Source organism: Poecilia reticulata, linkage group LG4, assembly GCF_000633615.1.
Source record: "Poecilia reticulata strain Guanapo linkage group LG4, Guppy_female_1.0+MT, whole genome shotgun sequence".
NCBI lineage: Eukaryota > Metazoa > Chordata > Actinopteri > Cyprinodontiformes > Poeciliidae > Poecilia > Poecilia reticulata.
Window position 1 is genome coordinate 17,630,966 of NC_024334.1, and position 22,123 is coordinate 17,653,088.

General features: G+C 38.7%; 1 protein-coding gene across 1 annotated transcript in view; it reads left to right on the forward strand.

The window, feature by feature from the left end:
* Positions 1 to 22,123, forward strand: part of gabrg3 (gamma-aminobutyric acid type A receptor subunit gamma3) — a 44,157-nt gene that overhangs the window by 6,110 nt on the left and 15,924 nt on the right. The window contains 2 exon segments of the mRNA XM_017304351.1: positions 9,537 to 9,604; positions 19,686 to 19,906. Of these exon segments, the coding sequence (XP_017159840.1) occupies positions 9,537 to 9,604; positions 19,686 to 19,906 (289 nt within the window).

Consider the following 22,123-nt stretch of genomic DNA (forward strand, 5'->3'; position numbering starts at 1 on the left):
GTCCCCAGTAATCGGTGGGATCTTGTCGTGGGATGGATGAAGCAGACAAAGAAAACGAGTCGCGGTATTTTAAGCCTGAGGGAACGTTAACACACGCTCTAAGCCGCACTGTTCAGGTGTTGTTGTCCAGTCATGTAGTGACTATTTATAAAAAAAAAAAAAAAAAAGAACGATGACCTTTTCACTGAGCTACTTTAGGGAGCAACTATGTTACACACACACACACACGCACACACAAACACAGTCACAATTTATGAGCCTCTAGTGCATCGCAGATTTGTATTCATTGCTGATTGCCCGGCCAAAATGGACAAAATTAACTTGTGTGGGTGACTTCAAAGAACTAATGAGAAACACAGCGCGGGCAATTAGCCTTTGTTTTTTAATTCCCCCGACCACGGGCCGCAGATAAGTAAATCAGAGAGCCATTTGTTGTTTCGTGGGCCTTTTGATGACAGATGGCCTAAAGTCATCTGAACTCGTCCTTTCTGCGTTAATGAATGTGACTTTTAAAGCTCGTATTTGAACAACAAGGGCCGTTCCGAACGCGTTGCTCGAATACGAATGGATTTCTACGCTGATGATACAACTGAGAACGCAGAAGTAGTAATTGTTGTTGTATTCGAGCTTCCTTGTACGTGTGCAGTGCTTTTGTATTTTGCGCAAAATACTTGAGTTGCTAAAAGAGTAAGTGAAATCAAATTTTATGCAAGTCGTCTGGTAAATTGTTCTAAAACATATAAAATATATGTATCTTTCATTGCAGTAACTTGATATTTTATGGGTAATTTAGGAAAAATCTAATCTTTAATTGGATTGTGTTTACTATGGAAGGAAACGTATAATGATTAAGAAATAGAAATCTTTTTTTTTAAATCACTATCAAATAAATGTAACTGAAGTCATTTTTCTAAATGTTTTTCTGTTAATGTTGATCAGAGGTCCTAGGAACTAATAATTGCTAATCTATGACTTGCTGTTTCCCAGGGACAGAATCATTATGTGACACATGACTCCATTTTCTTTAATAATGTACTTTGCAAAATAGGAAAGACTCGAGAATTTAAGTACTGAAACTGCAAGAACGTGGAAATAAATTCAGGAGCAGAATATTATTCAAAAGAGAAAACGTTCAATGAAATAAAAAAAAGGAGATTTATTTCTCATTAAATCCAAAATATTTTCCCTTTCAAATAAGAAAGGTGGCAGCAGAAAAGCAGCAACACCTTTTGGGATTTTTAGATGTTGTCTAGAAGCAGCACTATGAGAAGGAGAGCCTCTTTATGCTGCAATCCATCAGAGGGGCATTTTTTTTTTACATCATTAAAACAAGAAACTATCTCACTATTACCAGATATAAAACTCGCCCTGTCATAACCCTACATTTCTCGTTTTATCGAGTTTCGCAATTTGCTATAGCGAGAAGGTTCTCTCGTTATAACGAGATCCTGGATTTATTTCCAAGCTCCAGCTGTTAAACGCTCCTGTGAGGCAGACGTCTGTCGACCCTCATGCATCAGGACAACGACTACAAGAAAACAGCCAACTGCTTCGACTTATCTACAGTCAGAACGAAGAAATAAAAGTTTTCAAATTATGTGTGACAAAGTCTGAAGGCTAAAAAAGGATTGAAGTGAAGCAGGACGGTAGAAACAAGAAGAAAAAAAAAGCATCTTTGGAGCTCATTGTTAGAACTCTGCAGGAAAGAGCGCCGTCCGAGGTCACCATCGGCGTCCCAAAGGGGTGATCGGAAAAATTCCTTGGAAAACATTTTTGAGTCAGGCTTTTCATCTCGAGTTTAATTACTCATTCAGGTATTTTTTATATTTAAAATGAAAAACATAGAAATCAGGGGCCTGTTTTAAAAAACTGAGTGGTGAAAATGAATCTCCATCTGGGTTTTTAACTACAGATTGACCAATCCGACATCAATATCTGTATCGGTCCTGATATTGAAAACAATTACAGATCGTTTAACGTAACAACGGGCCTGATCCATAAGCACACATCTATTCAGTCTAATTCTAGGCTCTTTCTATGATTGAATTCTATGATTGATTTTTACATTTTATCTAGAGTTCCTGTTTGCTCTTTCTGAACCATTTGAGAGGTTTGCTGCAGTTTCTTCTTTACCTGTTTGACATGTTGTTTTTATCATCAGTTTCCTTTACTATTTATTTTCCATTTTGGGTTATATTCCTAATTAAAGTTATTCTTGCATGTTTGACCAAGCTTTTGCAGCTGTTTGTGTATTTAAATGTGCTGTAATGGTTCAGAGTTATCAAATATGTCAGGATTTTAAAAAACAAAAGTTTTCAGTCAATTCAACGCTGTTTTTCTGTATCCGATCGGTTATCAGCCGATACGAAACCTCAGATATCGGGATCAGTGTATCGGAAGTGACAAAAGTGGCTCGGTCGGTCTCTAGCTTTAGCGGGATCATGATTCAAGTTAGTGAAATCTACGGAAGTAAGTGTGGCGACTTCCACTGAGAAATGTGCGGAGATGAAGATCAGAATGACATCTTATAATTTACCAACTTTACTTTGTCTCCGTTGTGCGCAGCGCTGTGACTTGACCTGCTAAAAGCGATGACACACCACTCAAAATCAGATGACATAAAAGAGACAGAGAGCCCGCATGGAAACAAATGCGCTGCTCTTTTGTTTACACTGTTACCTAGTAAATAAGCCAGTTACTGTCAGCATCTGTCAGTGGAATCATAATGACTGATTGATTTGGTTTTTCTTCTCTGTCACATGGCAAAATTGCTCAGAACCATGAGGGTGAGGGGAAAAAAAAAAAAAAAAACATTTCCTTGAAATGTTGGAAACAAACCAGCAGCTTATCTTGATGATTTTTCCAGATTCTGGCTGCATCAAAAGTTGATGAAGATATGTCTCACTTTAAGTAGATCTGTCTTTTGATCTCATGAAGGTCAAACTATGCAACATAAAGTGGATAAACACACAACCACCTGAACGTTAAGTCCCCTTTGTTGCAGCTTTGTTGCAGTTATTTGATTCGGGTCATTAAGGAGCCGTCTCGAAGCGGCTCTGGGGTCTGCTTACCGGCTAACAGATGATCGCCTGAGGTGGGCGATCTGTTCTGCTTTTTGAATATTTCAGAGCCCGTTGGTGTTCCTTTTGCTGCTGAGCCCGGACCGGGATGGCAGAAGCTGAGGTCTCGGTGCCATCAGTCATTGCGCCGCCGCTCCGATAGCCACCAAGAATAGGTGGCGAGTCTCCGTCGTGAAGCCGTGTCACGGGGAGTTCCTGTGAGCTAATGTGATTAATGAGTTGACTGGAAAGGGCAGCAGCAGAGACACATTCATGCAGTCGTGTAGGAAGGTAGGAAAAATAATTGAAAACATGATAAAAACTCCTTTATTCTTTTAGTGGATAAAGGTAATAGAGTACCGCCAATAAAAGAATGACGCTGTCGTCCCACAGAGAAAAGTAGCATTAGGACCATTGGGGGAAAAAAATCTGTTTAATCCCAGCGTTCTGAATTTCTTTTTTTTTTTTTTTTGTTAATTGAGTCTTGTAGTAAAACGTCTTCTTTTTTTTGTTTGTAAATTAATTAGATATTTCAAGATTTTTATCCAGAAATACACATGAATTAAACTTTTTTTCAGGGGAAACTGAGCTAAAAAAAAATCACAATCTCTGGCTAAAGTAAAATAAAACAAACAAAATATAAAAATGTAAATGCAAAATTTTCCAAGGCAGTCAGTTCTGGTAAATCTGAAATAAATGTTCAGTTGGATCATCTCCAAGATAATGTGTGAGGGATTAGGCTATTAAAAGTTAAAATTTAAGTGAAAACGTGGTTAAAGAAGAATACATAATGGAGAAAAAACATGAGAGCAAAAAGTTTCTTCTTCTTTTGCCACCAAATCTGTTTCAGAGTAAAACCGGTAGCTTAGCACCAGCTCCTTGGTTATGAGTTTGAACGTGATAGCTTAGGCCTCAAAGGGACATGCAGCATGGAGGTAAAAATAACCAGTTTAACTCCTTAAATCTGGCACATTTTCAGTCCAATTGGATATTTTAAGTCTTCGCAAGATGTGAAAACGTTAACTGGTGGGAGATATAGGAGCGAAAACTTTATTAGTTTAGCTATTGATATTTTTTTTGTTCCATCTCAATCTAACCGAGTAAAGCTAACCTGGTAATCCGTTCTGACAAGGGTGTTTCTAATTATATTTCACCCTGAAACGGCAAACCGTCCAGCTGTGTGGTCACATGACCATGTTTATCACAAATAGCGGCGTGCCAGACAGAGCAGTTTGTTTCCTCCTGGCTCACAGCTGTCCATTCGTCAGAGAACCGGACTCTTCGGATGTCAGCCTGGAGAGAGAACAGCTAATGCGTCACTGTCAGCTTCCAACATGATGACACATTAATGTTACAGAAGGTTTGGTTCCAGGATCTCCTTTTTCTTGCCTCTGGATGCTTTCTCCGAGTGTTAGCTTCCCACTGCTTATTGCCTTGAGCTTCTTCCAAGAGATTTGATTCATGTAAACTTCAAATTTGCGATTTTAGCTAATTGCAATTTCTCTTTTTAAGGCTTTCAGCTTTAGGTGCTCAAGGTTATTTTTTGCAAAGGGAACACCCTGTTGTGTGTGTGTGTGAGAGAGAGAGAGAGAGACAGAGAGAGAGTGCATCAAACACAGTCAAGCAAGATTTTAGCAATTTAAAACAATAATGCAATAACTACGAGGTGTTATTTTAAATTGTTTGACCATTTTATCTTAGTAACCTGGGTGACGAATGAGGCTAGACAGCAGTCTTGATGTTTACTATCTCAAAAATTTTAACTCTTCCCTTGACTTTGAGATTTCAAAATGACTTCCAACATCTTCAGATTTAGGACAGACCATTTAAAAAGTAGCCATTTTACAACATTCTCACTATCTGCTGAAGACAGCTCCTGGTCAGTTTGCACCTTCTTCAACATCTGAATTTTGTCATCCAGTGGGAACCTGTAAAGGATGGGTAGTAGGTGAACAAAATTTCAAAAAGGGGCAAAATGTCACCAACCCTGAAGTCTGGAAACAACCAACACATCTCAGTAGAGAACAGTTTTCTTAAACTGAACCTCTTAAACTTTTTGTGCTTCCTGTGGCCTCATGTTAAAAGCATTTCTGATGCCGAAAACAGCAAAATTGGTCTTTTTTATTCAGTAACAACATCCGCACCCAAGAGTGGTGTTGTAAGTGTAGCCTGGTACTGCTACCGCATTCATAAAATAAGTGAAATTTTGAATTTCTGACAGGAAGGTCACTGGTCAGGGCTGGTTCAGAAAAAAAATATCACTCAATTCTGGTGACCACTGGCTACTTAAGTAGCCAATTGGTATATCTCTTGGTCATAATATCTTCTTTTAAAAATGTGAAATAAAGTAAACATGAACAGCACAATATTCTTAGATGGTTTCAGTGAACTGAGGCAGATAAACACACACGCAAGCAAGCAAGCAGGTACTGTAATTAAGTCCTGGTTAATTGCACCTCACCATTAGCTGTCAGATGCTAGTCGAACTGCTGCTAAGTGGTGGTGTAGGAACAAACTCCAATATAATTTACCACACAATCAGTACTAGTAATTTATGCCGTGTCAGAATTGAAATAGTATAAAATGAAGATTCTTATCCATTGTCACTGCCTGGTCGGTTGAAGGTTGCAGTTGCATGTGTTTCATTTTGGGAGGGAGGAAATAGAAATTTTCTTGTGAAATCATAATTTCAAAAAGGAAAGTTGGAAGCTTCTCAAAATTCAACATGGCTGCCTTGAATTTAAAACTTTATAGTGGAAGTGCCAAAAATGTTTACCTCCTGACAAACTGCGTCTAGTAAAAAGATGTTGCTACAGTGAAAGTACTGGTACCAAGAAATAAAAAGCAAGAACGGCTGTTTGTTTTAGGCAACGTTTGCACAATATAGCTGCCTGGAAGCTGCCGGTATTTTCAGGTGTTGATTAGGAAAAACGCAAAGCAAAGAACACAAAGTATCTCCCTCCAACAAAACCCACAAACGTGTCGACACAGTTTTTCCCTCATCAATACAATTTGATGAGTCCTTTGGATGTCGTTCACATCCAAACGACACGGGAACTGTATCGGTCACGTGGTTTTCCTTAAAGTGATACGCGCACCGACACAGGGTTTCATTCTTGTTTGCTCGGTGGATGTGCCGAGGTTTTGGTGTCGTCTGACCATCACTGATCTCACCTGTGGAGTACTTCACCTACTTCACATCTCCGTTACGGGTGTTAAGGAAGTTTCACTCTGCACCTGGTGTTGCAAAAAATGCTGGTGTGACTCCGATGAGAGGTTGACGTGTAAATGAGCGGCTGGATCGCAACAGAAAGGTTCCAGTTTATCTGAAGAGTGGCTTTGTGTAAACGGAAATTTGGAAGTAAATGAGAAAGATCCTCAACAGAGCAAAAGACGTCGGCTATGATTAAGTCATTTAATACTTATCTATGTTGACTTGTTATGCAGGGCAGCCTGGACATGATAGAGTGTTTTGTGGAGCTTCAGCAGCAGTTGAAATGACTTCATGAAAAACTTTATAAATCTCGTCATGACTGTGAAAACAACAGCCATTCACTGGGTCGCACCAGCATTTGAATGGTTTCTGTCTGGGAGGGAAGCTTAGGTCAGTAGAGGAGGGGATGGGCTGAGGATCGGAGATGCACTGCGTTGAGAACCAGCTATCAGGGTTGATTGTCTCCAATTAATTGCTTGTCTGGGTGGCTGCTCTCCAGGGCAAAACGCGTCCTGTTTCTGCAGCTGACATTATTACCTGACAGCTTACACACAGTGAGTTCCCTGCCAGGAGTCTGTTTGAAGTGTCTGTTGTTGAGCATGAAACAGGAGCTCACTCAGTCATGGTGTAGAAACGTGAATTATCGTAAAAGATCCCAGAATGATTCTAATGTTAGAGCTTAAAGGCGTGGGTTCTGATCTACTCTGCTTGTTCCCCAGCTGCTGAACAGTTGTGGATGGCATCTAAACAGCTCTCTGCATCGATTCACCTTCAGCGTGCTTTGGTGTCCCATCTGTTAGAAAGAAGGTGAACGCAGTCACAGAAACTGGCAGGTGGAGAAAGACTACAAAGAAAGTTCATATAAAATGATGGGAGAGATTTTTTTCCTTTACAGATGGATACATATATCTGATTTGACAAGAGTGTGTGGGCGCTTATGAGGTCCATCTTACCTAAAGACAAAGACGAGGGAAGCTGGAGTTAAAATGGGGGGCCAGATTGATCAAGTGAAATAAGCAAGTGGCTCCTGTTCATTTTTAGTCATGTGACAAAAGTGGAATGACTTCTCCAGATTTGTATCTATTTCTATTTCAGTAAATGACCCTTTCTTTTTCTTGTGTCCTGTTGTGGCACTTCAGGCATACCCCACTGTTGGTTGTCTATATTTTCCAGGGCAATGATGAGAAGAATAGCTACCACCCAGCCCCCAAGAGTAGCAAGGGGAAGGTTGCCTCAAATCCTAGAGGCTGCAGCCACTGTAGACACCAGGCACCCCAGCAGAGTAGCCATGTGCCCAAGGTTGGCAGTGAAGTACGGGGGAAGCAACCTCTATGTCATGGAGGCTCATACCCTATATCTAACCGCACTATCAAGGAGGAGGAGGAACTCCCTCCAAGCACCCCAAACTTGCGGTGTGGGCACTGGCAATCCACAATGGGCAGGAATCAGAAAGATCAAGGAGGGGAAAGGCGCAGTGCGATCACACTCAGTCGGACCCCCACATGTTTTGTGAACACGTTTTGGCATGTCCGTGTGTCCTCGTCTGACCAGAACACCTTCTTTCACATCTACATATCTTAAGGCGTACTGAAAATTGAGCTTCTTACTTCTTTCAACAACGGCTTTGCCTTTGCCACTGTTCCACAAACGATTTGTGGAGTTCACAACCGATATTGTCTTCAACCATCAACTTTCACTTTGAGTCTGTCATGTTGTGATCCTCTCCAAGTGGCAAGGTTGAGGTTGGCCTCTTTCAGCTGCTGTTCTCGAATTCATTCAAGGACCATTTGTCTCATCTAGTTACAGTCTTTCTCTCATCAGGCACCTCTCCTCAGAGTCCTTCTGGACCGCTGTGGCCACAGGAGGCCACAGCGCTGTGGCACCCAACCTCTGCTGATGGCCACTTTGGTTTCCTAAGCTTTGGCATTGGAATCTACCATCTCTGTGCTTCTTAAACTCTGTATTCTGCTAGATGGAGTTTGCTTTTCTGAAATATGTGCCTTTTTCAGGTGATGTCCCCCATGTGTTTTTGTCCATTTTCTGTAAGTTTTATCAACCTTATTTTGAAGGTAAATCATGAAAGTTAGGAAGCTGTATGTCTTTATTGTGGTAGAAACCTGGATCCAAGTCCCTCCAGAGTAACAATGGATCTCTTTCCTGCTTCCCTTAAAACGCTCTGTGTACACCAACCATTACTTTAGGTGGATGATCTTGTCCTGGCCACATTTTTGACCGTTTTCAGATAATGGATGGATCAGTGCACCGTAAAATGTTTAAAACCTTCAGCATAAACCTTAAACATCTCTGCAACTTTAACCCTGACATGTTTTAATGTGTTTCTTGATCTTCTTGACGCTGCTCGTTCACTGATATTCTCTAAACTTTTGAGGCCTCGGATTTTTATCTGAAAACAAAACTGTGAAAATCATTTATTAGTTGCTTTATGCTTAATTGTGACGTAACACTTTTAGTTAGCGTGTTGACGTTTTGTAGATGTAAAGAGATAAAATGCATAAAAGTTCAAGGTGTATTAATACCATGAGGAATCGCAGCATCTTTCTTTAGACTCTATATCACAAAAGCTTCAAGTTTAACATTGTGTTGTTTTTGTTGTCTGTCGAGTTTTTGCTAAATATTTATGGGAAACACAATAACCTCTGTCCCACAATGCTTGGGCCTTTTCGCCTTTGTGCAAAAGCCTTTTGACGAGATTTTTCTCTTGCTTTTTTTTCCTTGTAGAAAACTGAAATCCGCAGCTAGGTTAGGAAAATGTCACCTCAATAGCATCCATTCTTTGTGTATTGTTTTTTTTCCCCTGAAATACTCCTTTTAAAGACAATAAAACAAACAAAAAAAAAAACAACTAAGGCACAGCTTTGATTGCCACGGAGACGGAAACTAAAGAAAGAAGGCCAAATGAAAGCACTTGGAATGAGAGTCGGGCCTTAATGGGATAAGGACTAAAAAAGTGTGGCTCTGGGCTCGACTCACTGGGGAATAATCGATGCATAATTGTCTCTTTCAAGCGAACACTGATGGAGGTGTTTCATCACAGCATCACAGCAGTTTGCGATGAAGACTAATGTGTGATCATGACGCCCTGAGGGCCTCTTCACTCTGTCTTCAGAGGCTCCTGAACAGCAAAGTGTCTTTAATTCAGGACCTTTTTTTGTCTTCACTTTAATTTATAGAAGCAGGTAGAGGATGGAGCAACAGCGAGCAATTTGATGAGTAAAATATATGTTATTTTTCTTCTTCTTCAGTGAAGCCAACTGTCATAGATGTGGATATATTTGTGAACAGCATCGGACCGGTGTCTTCAATCAACATGGTAAGTCCAACTTCACTAGTAGCTTGTGGTTTGCTGGAGGTTTTAATGGAAGAATGGGATGCTGTGGACCAACTTTGGTCATTCATTCAAATCTATTTCAACACAATTTTTACTGCATGTAGAAATAAAGAAAGCTTTCCAGTCAATTTAAAATAATCTTAATCTCCTGGAGAGATTCACAAAAATCTGAATCGTAGTTATGATACAATACAGCTCAGCAATTGACACGCAGGGTTACATCAGAGCAAACCACAATTGTTCCTGCTTGCTAAATGCCACAATAATGAGAGAGAGAATAAGTCAGACATTGATTGTTGTCTTAAAATTTTATGATTTTTATGATCCACACCAAATTGTGCAGGAATTTTCTTTTATTTTGCAAAATAAAATCTGAGAAACATGCCATGCTTTTCATATTTCAAAACCGTTTTGGATTCCTTTGTTAGTTGCTTCTTTTTTTAGTGTGTCTAGTACAATATTGTTTTATACCAGCTGTCATTATTATTTTTGAAAAATGTAGAGGTTGATTTTTGGTGATATGTGTAACTAAATGGATTCATAAGATAATTTACCTTATGAATCACATTATATTTAATATTATTCCCATTATATTTATTATAATATTTCCTATTATATTTCTAATGTTCTAGTCTGCTTTGCATCTACAAATTATAACGAGCGGTGTGGTTAGGTTTATAACCAGTTAGTGTTTGCAGCGACACTAACGTGCCTGTAGATTACTTAAAGTACTTAAAACATATTTAGTAGTACTACATAGAGCGACCTTTTAGTTTGAGCCCTATTTTAAGCTCCTTTGTTGCACATGAATTCACTTACAGTAATCTCCGTTGTCATTCTTGCACTGCTTTTAATTGCAATGTGCCGTATAATTCAGGGTGTCATGACTCCATGGGCCAACAGGTGGTGATTCATTCCTTCCTGCACAGATTCACTACAAGTCGAAGTAGATGGTTTTCACATTCAAAGGGCTTTCAATAAGAGACTCGTTATGTTCATGTATGAGGAAAAATCCCAAATGAAATGAGAATGGTAATGGTTATTAGAAAATGTTATTGGTCTGTCTGAAGTGCTTTGGAGGGGTACAGTTAAAGAGACAAGTGCAGCAACTTTTCATAATAAATTACTGCCGTCCATCCATCTAGCCATCCAGTCCTTATGTATGTTCAGCTCAGTGTCAGGCTCTCTTGTTTGCCCCAGATTTCTAGTCAGATCTCATTGCTCTTCCTGTGTCCTCACTTCCTTTATTCCTTATTTTTGGTATGTTTTTAGAATTTATTTTTGTTTTAAAGGGGCAGTATTGTGTCAAATGGACTATTTTGAGCTTTAGGTCATGTTATAATGTTATTCCCTTATCAAATACATACCTGGAGTTTTGCTTTGATTTTTTTTCATACATGCTTGAGAAATATTTAAATCTCCCATGGCAACCATTCAGACACCCTCCTACGAGGTGCAGCTTCTCCTCAGAGTTGCAGTTTTTAAGATTCCTCCTCACAGAGCAGCCCTCCACGGCGACTCCCTCACCCAGCTCCTCTAGACTAGCCAGCAGCAATTAGCAAATACCTGGTAGAACAGCGCATCTCAGTGCAACAATGGTAAAAACATTGTTAAAGAGGAGCCATGTTGTGATGACTTCCTGAAGTGGGAGTTTCAGAAAGAGGAGGAGTTCTTAAAGAGACAGAGGCCCAATTTCAAGACGTTAAATTACATTTCTTTTAGGTCATATTTGATATATAGCATTTTTATAGCAACTAACGGTAACATAGTTGCTTTATTGTGCTATAAAATGGCACTATGTGTCTAGGACACACATGGTACTTTCCCTTTAAGAGATTTCTCTCAGTTCAGCTCTTCTTGCTTACTGCTTGTTTCCTGCCCTCCTCGCTGTATTTGGAACCTCTTCGTATCCAAAATTAAGACACAGCGTAACACTCTTCTACAAAGTGGGACTTTCTCCAAGTTGTCTGTAAAGTAGCTGAGTAGGATGTTTCCTGGCTCCAAGGGCTCATAAATTGCCTGTCAGAGGGAAGCAAGCGTCATGTCTCCACTGTTAGCTGTAAAACTGTAAACAATAATTAAAGCACCAAAACTTCACAACATAGGGTAAATACACAGAGAGACTCTTGTTTCGTTTTGCAAGAACATGGTTTTTAATCTCACTTATAATTTTCTATAAATACTCGACATTCTGTACATCCACATAGGCAGCTGTTGCAGTTAGTGTCGGCAAATTTTTGCACATCTTCATATCAAAACCTGTATGAGTGGTTGATAAAGGCGTATCCATGTTTAGAGATAACACCACAGCCACAATCTTACATTTATTCTAAAGGAATTTGATGTGACAGACCATCAATAGGTCTTGAATAATTGTGAAGTTGAAGGAAAAATGATTCAAGGTTTAAATTTATTTTAAATTTTTTCATAAATAAATATCTGGACATGTCAACAGCAGCTTTCTTCTTGCCTCTCTACTGACTGATTCTCTGATCTTTCCCTGCCAACTTGTCTTCTCTTAATTACTTTACAAGGATTAATTCACTAAAGTCAAGTTTATTTGCGATGCATCTTTCAGCAAGAAGGCAGTTCAAAGCGCTTTACATCTTAAAAACATCATACAGTTATCAATTAAAAAGGTTTCCCCTAGAAAACTTGCTAAGCCTGGTGGTTTTAATCCTAGGTCAGTCATTCATCCAGCAGTCCATTGTGTTTTTGACTTAAAAAATGTTTAAACTTGACAGGAAATGTGAAAATATCACTTGATAATTATGTATTATTGAAAGATTGGAAGATTAATACTTGAATACCAACTATAAAGTTAGTGTCCAACTGTTTAACATTTTTTTAAATGCAAACATTTAAAAATAAACTTAAATAAGTAATGGTAAGCCTGGTGGGGACACAAGTAAAGCCTGGTGGCCCACCAGGCTGATAATACACTGGGTGAAACCCTGATTTATGAAACAAACATTAGACACAACGTTTTGTCAAATGCCATCATCGAAATATTTAAGCAAACATAGATCAAATATGTTGGTCAATGTTAAAAACATATTGATCAAAGGTTTCAGCAGTTTTGCAGTTTTCTGGAAGTTTGTTCCAGATTTGCACAAAGTAAAGTTGAGCAGGTTTAGCGTTCTTACAGCGCGGGGATTTGTCTTGCTTCCTGTTTCAACTCGGCTAAAACAGGAAGTTTGTTCTGTTTTTATTTCTCTGACCTTTCAGATGTGAATCGTTGTATCACAAAGCTACAGCTAACAGGCTACAAACAGATGAGGTCTCACCAAACATTTGACTGCTGTGTGTTCGTCCTCCACAATTTTACCTTTTTCTTCCAGTTACAGTCTTCAATCATTTTAAAACCGAAACGTGTTTCTAAGCACTTCACTTCCAACCTTTGCAGAACTCTAGTGCTCCGATCCGTCGGCCCCACCATGTGAATCATAAAGTTTCCCTCCTCTCATCCTCTCTTAAATTCTAACCTTTTGGGGCTCAAGGAGAGACTCGGATTCAGCAAAGGAGCATGACAAGATTTCCCAAAGGATGGCACATATACAGTATGCACTGTGTCCCCACATCTCCCTGCATAATCAGTGTGGCAGCTCAGTGCAGAGGAGATGTACGCTCTGCCCCACTTACAGTACAGAACCTGGTGCAGGGCAAAGAACTCCATGTGAAAAAAACCCAACAAAATAAACAATTTTATAGTGTAGATTTTACATTAAATTTGATTAAAAAAAAATTATTCCCTTGATTTTTTTTTGTTGTCTATTTTTCAGAATGTGAAATTACAATTTATCTATTTATTGTCTACAAAACAATTTGAAAAAGCTACAAATAAACCAACAAAAGATTCTCTGGTGCACAACTTGTCTGGGTTCTTAGATAATAAATATATGAGATTATATGAACATGTATTCTGACGTTTTCTAGAATGTCTCCACTATATATCCAATACACAGGTGTGAACATTTGTGTCTGTTGTTTTCTTAGATGTTTAAGATGTTAATTTTAATAGACAAAGCTAAAAACTAGCTTTGTCTAAAAAGCAGTTTTCAAAAGGTGATTTCATTTATCACAGGGAACAAATCCCCATTGTTAAATCATAAAATAACCATGATTAACCAGTTTTTGGTTCAATTTTACAAGCCACTCTAACTCCTGATCGATGCCCAGTACGTAAAATCAGGAAATCAATTAAATAGACACTTTCTGACAAGATGAGGTGGGCTAAAAGGAAAATAAATATATGTAAAAGGAAATTCAAGAACAGATTAGAATAGTCAATAACCTGTGTTCAGTCTAGATGGTTAAAAAACCAATTCAAAGGGTTTTTTACTCAAGCTAACGACAGCCAGAGACATTATCCACAAATACAGAAAACATGGAAAAGTGGCGAACGCCAAGGAATGAATAAAGGTTTTATGTAAAATTGCCTTTTATTTTTTTTATCATGTTATAATGTTATGTTAAAACATGCCTGGACTGTTTGTTGCTTTGTTTCTTTCATCCATGTTTGAGGAAATTCCTGAATATCTGCTGGCAACCATTTTAGGCAGACAAACGTCTCCTCATACAAAGCACCGCCGGTTTACTCAAAGCTTCTCCGTGAACCTTCAGTCTCCAGCTGAACTTCTGCGTCACAGAGCAGGTCACTCGGCTCCTTTAGACTAGCCTGCCGCAATTAGCAAACACCTGGTGGAACTGAGCATCTGAGCTCTTCAGACGCCCTACTTCTCGGTCCAAAGCTCCTGAGAACGTTTGTAAACAGCATAATGGAAGGCGGAGTGTCAGAGCAGGAGCTTCTTAAAGAGACAGAGGCCCAATTTCAAGGCATTAAATTGGAAAGTCAAATTTATTTTAATTCAGACATGACATATAATCATTTTTATATCAACTGAAGGTAAGAAAGTTACTTGGTTGTGCTTTAATATAGCATTATGTGGCTTTAAAACATACAATACTGTCCATTTATGTTATGAAGGGGGAGGTTGTGATGCGGATGAAACGCGGTCAGACCCAGGGTATAGTGAGACCAGGCACGGACCCTCTTTGGGTCTGGAGGTGCCAGAGAGGGAGGAATGGTTTCAAGTCGCTTTAATGTCTGATTATAGACGGAGAAAGTGCGCCCTCGCCTGTTCAGAAAGGTGTATGTGATGTTAAAGTTACTGTCCCTCAATGGAATATATAGTAGTCAGTCCCAGTGACTGTTTGACTCACGGTTTAGCCAATGTGCTTCCTGGGTAAAAATGAAACGAGAAACACGGCCCAAACCGCACTGCACCCCCCCTCCCCCGCTGACTTGTTCCGCTAGTGAGTGAGACGATGTGCTTAAGTATTTTTTCTCTTTAAATCTGAAATGTCCTTAATAAGGAGTTACTTGTATTAGTGACTAGTGTGTCAGCAGATTTCATGTCTGCTCGTTTGCCTCATAAACCCTGAGTTTCCCAGTTGCTACCCCCCCTCCCCCCCTCCAGCAGTGTTGTCCTCCGTCTGGACGGTCTTCCTCCCCCCACACTGCTCCACAACTTGACTGCATCTTCCAGCCATCGTTTTTTTTTAATCCATCTTCTGCTCGATTTAAGCAACGGATAAAACTGTTGCAGAAAAATTCTTCTTACATCAAAGTTGACATTAAGCTATGAGCAGCAGATTTTTTCTCCTGATTGATACTCCCATCTGGCCACATGATTCCAACTGTAATGGCAGATATATGTCTCCATTAGCCTAAATCTTCTAACTGTGACTCCACTTAGCAGTCAGACTGACAGGAGGAAATGATATATTTAGATACTTTACCTTAGATACGTCAGTAGAGAATCGACAAAAAATTGGGGCAGTGAAAGAGGAAGCAACAGACTGGGTTTTAACGTACTGTCTCTATAGGGCGCTTTGTATGCGATTAAACACCCAAACTTTTCATATCAATGCAAAATTCTGATTTGCTGTTTTTGTTGAGATTTAGAAGAGATTGAGAAATAATAATAAAGGCTTCTTTAAAAAGTCGTGATTGTCAATAGAGAGCATTGTTGCGAAGCGGTTGGCCATTTTAACTTCATTTGATGTGAGTGATTGATCGTAACGTTCCTACATGCTACAACAAATTCACCAACATATTTGGAAGAGAGGAGTCAATGTGGTAAAGCTTCCTTGATGTCAGCTGTTTGAGAAATAAATGTAAGTACAGCGCGATTAGACATTCAAACCTAGAACGTATGGAAGGACAACAAAAAATCTTCAGCAAGTCAAATCAGACTGAGAACTGTTACTTTGACCGTCCAGATCATTACAACAGGAGTTGACTCAGATTTGACCAACTTTTTATACCTGCTTACTGTTTGTAACATGTCATGACAAAAATACTGGAATAGGATAATCGATTGATGTCTGCATAGAGCGCATAACGTCGTTTTCAACTGTTGACTTCAATGTTTCAAATCACTAATCAAATTTTCACATTGAATAGAGTAAATACAAAAAGCTGTTTTTTTTAAATAATTGTAATTTAATTTATTCAGGGGGAGAAAATCCAACCCTGTGTTAAAGTGTAATGACCTCACAAACCTGTACTATTTTTGTCACCCTTAGCAACGCTTTCAATAACAGTCAATGAGTCTTTTATATTGTTTATTGTTCCCTATTGTTTATATTATCCAAACAGCTTCAGGTTGTGCTCTTGCTATAAAACACCTTGGTGATCTTGGGGGTCATCAGGATGTTTTATACCAAACGTGAGGCAAGATTATGAGTCCTGTTTGATTACTAGTGGGGGATTTTTCCTTGCGATTTTCCTATTTTTTACCCATTCTTTCCTATTATTGAATCATAAAGTCTGACTTTGAGCTAAGTGAGGCCTGCTGTGCTTTAGACAATGTTTTTATTTGTGGCCCCCTGGTTGAGTCGTTGCTGTGCTCTAGAAGTATTTTTGGTAGATCACTCATGGGAGGCTCTCCACTGCTCCATGTTTTCTCTAGTTGGAGACGGCTCTCGCTGTGGAGTCCCAAAGCTTTAGAAGTGGTTTTGTAATCTGTTTAAGACTGGCAGATGTAAATGACTTTACTGCTTAAATTTCTTTTAATCATTTTGTGATATTTCAGCCTACTTCGTGTTGTCCCACAGGTTCTATTTAAATGATTTCCTGACTTTAGAGGTGTGAAAGTAATTAGGGCTGGCGCTTTACTGGTGGAATTTAATCAAAACTTGATTCATCATAATTATTACATAATTTATCAAAGAGGGTGTTTCACATATTGGGTCAAATTGGTTTTAGTAGCTCCCCCCCCCCCCCCCCCCCACACACACACAATAAATCTCTGTGATCATTTAAAATCTCTGTGTGTCTGACATTAATATTTGTTTGATGTGACTGTTTTAAATGTGTTCAATGTTTAACAATAGCTTTGTTTTTCGAAGGTAGTCAAAATAGTTACAATAACAACCCAGTGCTCCAAATGACATTCAACTCTTGTGCTACACGAAACCAATACCAGAAAATTGCTAATGTTTTAGAAAACATAGATAATGTAAGCCTAACACATTGTCTCAGTGCTGAAAATACACAGATATAGTTTTCTTGCTGTGTTAGCCACTGTTGGTGTTGTTTGGCATTGTGACCAGCTGACTTACAAACACTAGCTTGACGCTGCACAAATTCTCACACTTGCTTGGATTTAGGTTAGACTGATGTTTAAATGTATTCCATTTTGAAGTGTGTCTGAGAATGAGTTTAACAATAACATGCTTGTGGATTTACAGTATCGGATTATTTGTAGCTCAGATGTGTGAAATGTACGAATCCATGGCTATTGTGTAGGAGGAAACGTAGAACTCTACATCCCACATTTCTTGTTTTGACCCAATTTAGGTAATCCATGTCTCTATTATTTGGCTCAAATCCCTCCGTTTTTTTCTTTACTGTCACGTTTGTTAGCATAAATCAGTCGTTTTCTTTAAATCATGTGTCTTTTTGTTTTCCACAGGAGGATCTTTCGGTTTAGCAGAACCTCTACATCAGCAGACTTTACTGAAAAATTCTCTATAATAATTGAAAGTGAACAGTCAAAATTATTTACAGCAATGCCACCTATACAGACTAGAAACAGCACAAGGAAGGGCAGCGAAGGAACATAACGCTTCATTATAATGAAAACACCTTGTAATGTGAAATTAATTAAGCAGCTTTGCAAAAAAAACAAACAAATGTCTTAGATAAGATTTACTTGTCAGAGTCGATACAGTCACCTCAAATTATTTTTAAATGAGTTTATCTGCAACACTTTTATTTCACAGCCATAAAATTCTTACATTTTTTTCCCTCCTAAGTGCGAAACAATTAAAGGTCATGACCCGCACGCCGGGCTCTGTGAATGTAGACTTTATTCTAATTGGTGAGCCATTCCTGCCACTGTGCAGAATGAGCATAAGGTCAAAACATTTCAGGCGGTGGCAGCTGAATTCAAATGCGTGGGCGCGAAGGAGAGAGGAACACATCATTATTTTAATTATGCTGTACATCCTTCTGTGAATTGTTGCCAGAAATGACCCAAGCGACTCGACTGTTGCTAAGGCTGCGTCGGGTGTTTTTCTGCCACGGCTAGCAGCTGCTTCACTTAGCTCCACTTAGCCCAGTAACATGTCATGACCTACAGGACTCCCATCCATGTTGTTGAATCCCAATGAAGTTAAATCGTGTTTAAAGTTATGGAAATACGGGTGAATGCACAAATGTATATTTACTAGGGATGTAACGACAGCAAGCTAAGAATATCTGCTCAGTATAGAATGATCAGTCATGTTTCCTCATCATTATTACAGATTATATTCTTAAGACAAAAAATAATAATTTATTAGGTGTTTTAAATGTTCAAATGCCTCCAAAAGAGTGAAAAAATGTTTTGTTTTAGGCTGAAAGCTATGGAGAAGATCCTGATTTTGGTATCATTAGCAGCTAGCAGCTAGCGGGTTGTGGTATTCCTAGCGTGTTTACAACTTGTTTCTATCTTTTTTTTAAATCTCTTCTTCACCCTGTTTTTTATTCAAGAAAAACAATAACGATTATCTTAAAGAAACCCTTATCAGAGTGAATCATGGCAATGGCAGACACTCTTGGGGATGGGGAAGTTGGTGAAAGTCGATATGAAGATTGATGGAACTAAATTCTATCCTGGATGAAAACTTGATGGACAGTGCAAAACACTTGGGCAGAGATTATTATTATTATTATTATTTTTTTTTTTAATCTAGCAGGACAAAGAACATACAGCCAGAGCTACAATGGAGTCGTTCAGAATCGAACATATTTATATGTTGGCACAAAAAATGTGCATTCACGGGGTTGCTCCATCCAATCTGACTGAGTTTGGGAGAAAAAAAAAACATGCAACATTTTCTGTCTTCAGCTGAATAAAGTCAGCAAAGATTTACCTGAAAGGCCTTACAGTGACATCGTATTTTCAGAAACTTTTAACTCTGGGGTCTGGATACAAATGCCATGCTTCTCAAATTACTTATTGTTTTCTTATCCACTATTTTGTGTTGGTCTGTCAAATACAATTCCAGCAAAGTACATTGAAGTTTGTTGTAAAAAAAAAAAAAAACAAAGTTGAAGAGTTATGAATACCTTTGCAAGGCTCTGGGTCGCATCAATCATCAGTCATCTGATGCTCTCTTTTTACAATCTCCTGGGCTAAGAGACAAATCTAGCATGAATGATTAATTGTGGCATGTTTCTCGTATTTTACTTTCTTTTTTGTTCAACCTTTTTTCATTTCTGTCAGCAAAAGCTAAAAAAAACAAACTGACTGAAAAGATCCCTGGAGAGGCTACACTTAGCATAGAAACGAATGAGTTGACAGAAAGAGCAACCAACAAGGAAAATGATAAACACTTCGACCAGTCAAAGCTGAGATTGATGGATCGCATAGAGAAATATTTCTCAAACACACAATACTGTAATTGGAAGGTAGCTTGTGTTCTGTGTTGCTAAAACAAAGCATTTAAGAAGTTTTTCAATGGAAGAATAGATTTTTATGTGCTCCTTTCCTCTTCTTTTTTTTGACAGGAGTACCAAATTGACATCATCTTTGCCCAGACGTGGACAGACAGCCGCCTCAGATACAACAGCACAATGAAAATACTGACCTTGAACAGCAACATGGTTGGACTCATTTGGCTGCCAGACACCATCTTTAGAAACTCCAAGACCGCAGACTCCCATTGGATCACGATGCCGAACCAGCTGCTCAGGATATGGAACGACGGAAAAATACTTTACACCTTAAGGTAATGACAGTAATCTGGCCGGAAAAAAAAAAAAAAAAAGCATTGCTGTGTTATACGGAAAGAAAAAGATTGGTGAAATCAAACTCTTGAGTTTGAAACTGAACTTTAGTGCTTATAAAGCATTTCTGAACATTTAATAATTTATCACAATTTTTGTGGAGACGTACGGACAGATTCAGATTGATGAGTGATTCGAGCTTCTTTGGCAGCAGGTAAAGCTTAGAGTCGTATTGGGGAAAGCTTGACGCCGGTCTGTTTTGATGCTCAAGCCGTTCTTTATGTCAAATCGTCAGATAGGACTGAAAGCATCTGAGCTGCCGTCCTCAGATATCATCAGGTGACGCTTTAATGGATTTCATTTGACGGGCTGCGTAAGGAAATATTCTGTTGTTGACTTGGCTGCTTACCTCGTAGTTTTCCTCAAGATAAACGTCCGCTGTCAGAATGAGGAAGACTTCGACGAGGAAATATTTGCTCCTGGTTGCTTTTTGTCTCTGTTGAAAACTTTGGTATTGAAAGATTCAATTGCATGGCTAACTCTAGACAAGTTAAGAGGGGGAGAAAGTGGTTTCTACTCCAGGCCTGAATTTGTGTTTACTTCCACCTGCTTGATAGTTTGTGGTTGACATGGGTTTTGTTTGTTCCAACATTGTATCTTATCTCTCTACAAGTAACATCTGGACATGTGACATGTGAGATGTGAGCCCTATCTCTGTAAACAAAATAGCAGGTGTGTGAAGATGGGAAGACTTTCTCCCCAGAAAGCTAACTGTTAGCCATCTTGTTAGCATTATATGGACTTTTTCTTGGCTGATGATCACCAAGTTCAAATTTCTGCTCAGAGATAAACTGATTGTCCAGAAAAAAAAAATTAAAACATACGCTTTGTTTATTTCCCGCCTACACTGTGTCTACCACCTTCTGCTCTTTAAGTCAAATGACTTTAGCAAGTTTTACATTTTAAACCTAAATGTGTGAGTTTGTGAAACATACAGTAGGAAGTTGTGTTAACTTGTTATTAATTTTGTCAAACCTCCAAGAGTTCAATAAACTAGAGTTTTTAAGTTATCACTTAAAAAAAAAATAATAAAAAAACAGGAGTGGAAACTATTACCCAGAGTGCTTAGCAGCTGTATCCTGAGATGGAAGTGTATCTGACTCTTGTGTTTTAGAGAAAATGTTAATATTTTAATGCTTGAAGATAATGTCCTGTTCACACTAAATGTTTCTGAGTATAATTCATAGTGATATTTAATAAAATTCAATATCAGATCAGAAATTTTGTTCATACTACTTGAAAAAAGAATTTACATGATCCTAAGATAAAATAAGTAGTTATTGGATATTTTTGCTTATTTTAATTGTACGCTGTTCTTTAAATGTCCTGTTAGTAAATATATTTACTCATAATAAGTGGAACTTTCAATATCTACCAAGTTATTTTCGTAATTTACCGTCTATTAAAAGAGTTGCCCCTCAGATTAATGTCACCTTCTGCTGCGGCGGGAGGGAAATCACCGTAACAACCCGATATTGGCTGGAAAGCGCAATGTCTCCCCTTTCAGAAACCTTTGGAATTTTTCAGATAGCTCAACGTGTGGTGGGATTACGGTACTGCAAAGTCGGCTGTGTCGTTGGCGCTCCTTTCGGTCAGTTTTGCTGTTTTCTGGAAGTTTGTTCCAGATTGTGGTGCAGAGAAGAAGCTGAATGCTGCTTCTGGCTCTGAGGGTGCAGAACCAGAAGACCTGAGAGGTCTGGAGCATTGACACAACACCAGCAGATCATTTATTGCCATTTACGTATTTTGATGCTAACTGTATCCATCCTTGGCCTGATGATCTGAGAACACATTTTACACATTTATTCTTTGAAAGGAAGGATTTCACTAACATAACAGGAAGCTTTTCTGATGTTTTCACTGATAAGTTGCACGGTTGACAAATAACAAGTTATTGTTGCTAAATTTGCATAAGACTGAAGACGTGAGACCAGTGATATTGTCTGACGGTGGCAGTGACAAGAGGCAGAAATAAACGGAGGCTTCAGATTTACGGACGTTCAGGTTCTCTTTGGGAACAAAGTGGATGTAACGGATAAGATTGGGGAACGAGTTCATCAGAGGGACAGCTCATGTCCAATGTTTTGGAGATAAACATTGGACATGTTTATCTCCAATGTTAAACATGTCCAATGTTTAACATGTCCAATGTTTAACAT